Raw genomic sequence first — 6,000 nt, forward strand, 5'->3', positions numbered from 1 at the left:
TAACCTCAATAAAAAAAACCCATTTACACATTCCTAGAATAAATATGAACACAACACCTCAGTAAGTGTTGATTTTTTTAAAAAAAAATGGAAGAAAATGTCTGGAAAAAGCAGATTCTGTCTTTAAGATAACCAGCAACTCCTGACTTTTAGGAGTCCTGCTGTGCACGGCGGGTCTGGCACACTGGTGATAGAAGCTGGGTTCTGAAATTAGACTACCTGGGCTACTATCTCAGCATCACTGTATGCCTTCTGAGTACTCCTGGGTAAGCTACCTCATCTCTCTGTACCTCATCCCTCTATTCAGGGGATTATACGAGGACTTGCTTGAGGATGGGGAGCTAAATAACTAGAAGGTCTACTCAAGTACACCTCCTCAGTCCACATTTTCTCAAGAGGAGGGAGCTCAGTTTTATTACTCAAACACTGTGTCATCCATCATAGTTATTTTTGGCCAATGTATATTTAGGAAACATGTATATTTACATGTCCAAACACAACACAACATTTTAAACAAAATGTAGGATGCAAATATAATAGGCAGAATGTCAGTATCTAGTGAGATGTTCTGAGAGTCAACAAAGGTGCAGTAAGTCATTACACATCAAGCTACTATCTGTGAAGAGCCATAGACAGTAAATGGTCTGGCAATCCAGAAGGGATGTCTTTAGGCATTTTACATTTAATAGAATTAGTTGTTAATTATATATGGGTATCTTCTGGTGTTTCATTATTCTTTTGAAAACTCTTGGGGGTTTAGGTTTTGTGCAATGGGTCATTACAGTTTTTACCACGTGAAATAACGAGACATAGAGCATCAGTTAGTGTTTTCTTGCAAAATTCTGTTTTTGGATGAATCACCAATGTTCAGGGGGAGATGCTTACATGTAAAATATTCAGAAGAGTGGCCAGCACAGAGCAGAATCTTGATTTGTGTTAGCTATTACAAGTAGCAGTTAGTAATTAAAAACAAACAAACAAACAACCTGATATACTGAATACAAAGGCAAGGCTACAAAGAGGTAAGAGAGAGAGGGAACTTGGCTCTCCTTGCCAGGCTCTCTAGAATGTTGCCAGCTGCCTGGGAGAAGGTGATGGACTAATTACAAGGTTGTAGGAAGTGGTTTGAAATAATCTGATTGTGGAATAATTTTTATAATTTAGAATGACAATTAAAGGGTGTGAGCTTTTCTTAATCACCCAGGTGGAGAGCCTTAGCTATGGCTCCCCTTGTTGTCCCCCACCGTCCCACCCATCCTGACCTCAATCATAGATCCTTCTGACTGGCAAACTCCCCTTCTCCATCCACTCAGCACTACTGAGCAAAATCGAAGGTGAGGCTTGTGTTATAAACCAAGAGACTCAGTTCCAATTTTGTTTGTTTAGCAAAATAAGTGCTGCAGGACCTAGCTGGGATGCTCCTAATTCTTAAATACTCACCAACACTGTTCAGACCCTGCTTGCTGAGCTAGAGAGAGGAGCGCTTTCTCCATAGATGCTAGTGAAACAACAGTGATGACGGCCCAGGAAGTGTGGGAAACAGGCATTCCCACATGGTTGGCTGGAATGTACACCAGGTCAATAGGACAAGTGCCCCACAGGGCAACATGGACATGCAGATCCAAAGCCCTAACCTTTACTCTTTATCCCAGCAATTCTATTTCCCAAATTAGCAATTCAATTTCCCTAATTTTTAGTCAGACAAAATTACCAAGAAGGTACAGAACAATAGAGACATAGGAACACATTCTCAGATATATCAAAATGGGTGAAGCCAGTTGATACTGTTTTATAACTCTGGCAACACAAAGATACCATCTCATGTCATTACTGAATTTGCGCTCAGAGCAGTCCCCTATGTTGGACATGTTCTATTTTTAGCAGGAAAAATGGAAAGCAACCTAAATGTCCAACAACAGGGGACTGGTTAAAGCCATACAAAGGGATAGTCCTATTTTTGGTTTTACACACACACACACACACACACACACACACACACACACACACACACACACGATTTGGTACCAAAATGTCCAAGGTTGTTTGCTCACAGAGGACTTCTTTTCCATGCTGGTTATATTTGTTGCCAATTTTCGTACAATACTTACAGATATATACTATTTAAAACACTGATATCATTGCTTTTAATTTCCTTTCCCCTTATTGGTAGCCAGGAAGAACCTCTGAAAGACTGTGGAGGGGGTAAAGGGTACAGTCATCATGAACAAAATAGCAGCATCTGAGGTGAACCCTGAGGCTGATGGGTCAGCACACAAGCACATCTGTACGATGAGCAGAGCAGCCGTCTGTGCCTGTGTCACACAAATCTGTGTGGGTGGGGGGAGGACTTATCCGTCCTGCCAGTTACACATTCCAGACAACAGCCACCAGCTCCTCAGTTGAATCTGAAGAATGATGAACACACACACTCACCCTGGGTGAGTGAACACATCATTTGATGTCTACTCATATTTCTGGCAAGAAACAATGGCGGCAAGAATGGGGTCATTGACCCAGACTCTGGTATCTGAGTGGTTCTTGGAAAGCTACCGTGTTGGTTTTAACAAGGTTATTTCAACTTAACCAGTCCTTTATTCTTAGAAGTGGAGGAGCTGGCAGGAATATTAAACTCAAACAAACAAACTTCACAAAGATGAAAACTTTACTTTTCATGTCTGCAGCAACACCAACTTCATTTTCACTCTGAGTCTTACGTTCAGGGGTTTATAAAACAAATCCACTGTGCTAGGCTTTCTGGCTTTCTCCATCTTTTCAGGACAGGTCTTAATTTCTCAAAGGCCCCCAACTGGTTAGATCAACCCCAAGACTTTGGGTAAAGCACATGTACTCTATGACTGCTCCAACCACAATGGCATAACCTTCAGTTCAGCCCAGGGATGTGGCTTCACAGGTCCAGTCCCTGGGACCACAGGGAGGATTTAAAAGAGAGAAATGAGAACATTCCGAGGCTTCCTTGCATGTATACAATGAGCCAAGACACATGGTTCCAACAGTCAAGAACTTCCTGTAAGGAAGACTCCATCGGAGCCACTGGTGACCAAGAAGGCAGTCTAACAAGACCCACAGGGAGAAATCAGACATGTAACAGAAGCAGTTCAGGACCGGCTGTCTTTGTCGTTATTAGCAATGCCTTGATGCCTGATTTACACCATACTCTTAATGGAGGATTCTTAACTGTTATCACAGACAAGCAGAAACATCTCAGACAAGGCCCAGAGTTTCAAGACAGCTCCCAAGTGTAGTGAGCACGCATTTTTCTCAAACACATTTTCATGTGCTAAATCATTCCTTATTCTTAAATTTTTTTTCTCTCCAAAGAAATCCTGAAAACTCAGTCCTAAATTACAATAAATACGTACACAATATTTCCCATGTCCCATCTACTGTGCAGCAATATGTCACTGACGCTGTCGGAGAAAGGAACCAGGAAGCTTTCTGGTCTCGGATTTGTCATGATGGCAGTTACCGGAACGCCCAAGTTCACCTCAACCGCTTAGTCGGATTTTTTAATTTACTCTAATTTACCTGCCTGCCAAACACAAACGCCCCCTTAGTTGCAGCGAAGGGTAATCGAAGACCGAAACTGCTTCTTGGATAGCTCTTTAAAAACCACAGAACCTGTACTAGTCTCAGGAAAGACCTCAAATCAAACTCTTACATGGAGACACCAGGTTATTTACAGTGCTAACACTTCCAGGGCCCGCAGGGCACCTCCGCGCTGGCCCGGACAGCTGGGATGTGGCGGTTCCTGCCCCCACCGGAACTGGGAATTCACACCCCACCCAGGACCGCCCCCTGCCGACCCCCTTCCGCCTTCAGGGTCCTTCACCCACAGGAGCAAGGGGTCCGGGGGCGGGGGGGCCCTAGAGACTCCGCGGCCTAGAAGCGCTTTCATTTTGTAATTAATGTTCCTGAACTTGGGGAGAGCTAGAAAGGCGCGTGCGGACCGGGGAAAAGGTGAGATAAAAGGTGGGATATCGTGGCGACAAACTACTGTTTTTCTCACACCTTCTTCTCTGGCCCAGGAGCTGAGGTAGAAGGTGCGCCGGAGAGGGAGGTTACCTCCTCACGCCCGGCCGGCGCCACCAATAATCCAGGTAAAGCCACCTCAGCTAGGTCTCCGGGGCTCGGCTTCCGCGCGCCCTTCTTTCCCCCTTCTCGGTCTGCGCCCGGATCTCACGTCCACGACCGCGGGGCTCCCGGTTTGGTACACCAACACGTGCCACGGCCTGCGCCCTGTGCGAGGTCGCGCGCAATCCAGGAGGGCACGGCCACCGCGCCCGACGCGGCGCGCCCAGCAACCGCGCGGTCCCGGACACCCGGTCACCCCGACTGCGCCGTCCTCGCGCCCCCTGTCCCCCTTCGGCGCCCCTCCCCCGGCCCCGCACTCACCCACTCCGCTGGACAGACGCGAAGCACTCAGCAGCAGAACCCCTAGCACTGCGACCGTGACCCCAAAGTTCAGGCCGGCCATGGCTGCGGGGCGCCTCCGCCGCGGCGGGGAAAGCGACTGTGGCGGGTGGTTAGGAGCGGCGGCAGCGGGCGCCGGAGCCTGGCACCCGCTGCGCTCGCCCCGCCCAGGCTCGCTCACCTGCGCGAGGGCGGACTGGCTCCGGCCCCGCCCAGCGCCGCCAGAGCACCGGTTGGCTGGGTCAGCCCTCTCTGTCCTCCTCCCCTTCCTGCCTCCGCACCCGCCTCTCTCGCCCAGAGCGCTGGGGCCGGTGGCCACCTTCTCCAGCCCCGTCGCCCTCCCTCTCAAGGCCGAGAGTGATCAAGTCCATTCACAGGCGCGAAGGTCGCCCCTGGGGAATCCACTCCGACTCCTTTCACTGTCCAGCACACCGAGGAGGCCACTGTGCGGCCCATTTTTCAGAGGAATGAGGTCTGTGGATCACCCAAGCCCTGGCTTCCGTCTCTGCTTCCTGACCAGCTGGAGCCTCGCTGGACTTTAAAGCCAGCCGTTCGTTGCTCCAGCTACTCTTCGCAGGACTATGAGCCTGCATTCTGCTCCAGGCACTTCACCCGCAGTACTTTTTTTTTTTTTTTTTTTTTTTATCTTTTTTAGGGTGCGTCTGCAGCACATGGAAATTCCAGGCTAGGGGTCTAATTGGAGCTACAGCTGCTGACCTACACCGCAGCCACAGCAACGCAGAATCCGAGCCTCTTCTGCGCCGTACACCACAGCTCCTGGCAGTGCTGGATCCTTAATTCGCTGAGTGAGGCCAGGGATTGAACCTGCGTCCTCATGGATACTTGTCACATTCGTTTCTGGTGAGCCATGAAGGGAACTCCTCATCCGCAGTATTTCTAATTTTCATGGCAGCCCTTCCACATAACAGATGAAGCAGACCTAATGAGTTACGCAACCTGCCCAAGGTCACTAGGTTAGTTAGTAATTTATGGAGGCAGGAAGGGGTTTCCACAAACGAGGTTACTTTATTACATTTTTGGAGAGCGAATGGATGAGTGAATAAATGCATGAGTCTGGAAAGGTCCAAGAGAAGAAACCAGAACAGACCCACAGGAGCCGCTTCCTTGAGTTGTGGATAGTGTATACTGGATGGGCTTGAGGCATTCACATCAACCATTGTGCTGTAAATCAGTGGTTCTGGGCATCTTTCCCTCCTCCTAGCTGCAGGTGTGCCACCTTTCTCTGGTTTCTCAGGTTCTGTGGATTCTCTGCACCACATACCAAGTCCTGAGTCACAGGGCCAAACGGAGAGGCTATGGATGGTTCAGGGACTCTCAACCAGCAGACCAATGATTCCAAGCCCCGGGGGGTGGTGCCTGTACCAGTGGGCAGTCAGGAGGCTGGGCCAAGGTCACCCAGAACAATCTGGAAGCAGAGCCCATGTAAGAGCATTAGTTAACAGTCCAGCTCCCACTTTTGTTTGATTCTTAGGGGAACTGAGCTTATCCAGGATACTCCTACCTACTTTCATTGGGAACAGGGATGAGAAACCATCTCTTAGGAGCTTC

At 48.7% G+C, this 6,000-nt stretch overlaps 1 protein-coding gene across 2 annotated transcripts in view; it reads right to left on the reverse strand.

Annotated features, from left to right (window-relative positions):
- CDCP1 (CUB domain containing protein 1) overlaps nt 1-4,552 on the reverse strand; it is a 60,224-nt gene extending 55,672 nt beyond the window's left edge. The window contains exon 1 of one of the 2 annotated variants that reach the window (XM_005669452.4): nt 4,414-4,552. In XM_005669452.4, the coding sequence (XP_005669509.1) occupies nt 4,414-4,495 (82 nt within the window). In that variant the 5' untranslated portion in view covers nt 4,496-4,552. Of the gene's footprint in view, nt 1-4,083; nt 4,382-4,413 lie in introns of those variants that run through there. The other variant, XM_084988038.1, reaches the window with a different exon arrangement.
- Between the last annotated feature and the right edge of the window lie 1,448 nt (nt 4,553-6,000).

This window comes from Sus scrofa, chromosome 13 (genome assembly GCF_054392235.1).
Source record: "Sus scrofa isolate SSC_HxYL_T2T_F1_AM1 chromosome 13, Sscrofa_HxYL_maternal_Yorkshire_Landrace_v2.0, whole genome shotgun sequence".
Taxonomy (NCBI): domain Eukaryota; kingdom Metazoa; phylum Chordata; class Mammalia; order Artiodactyla; family Suidae; genus Sus; species Sus scrofa.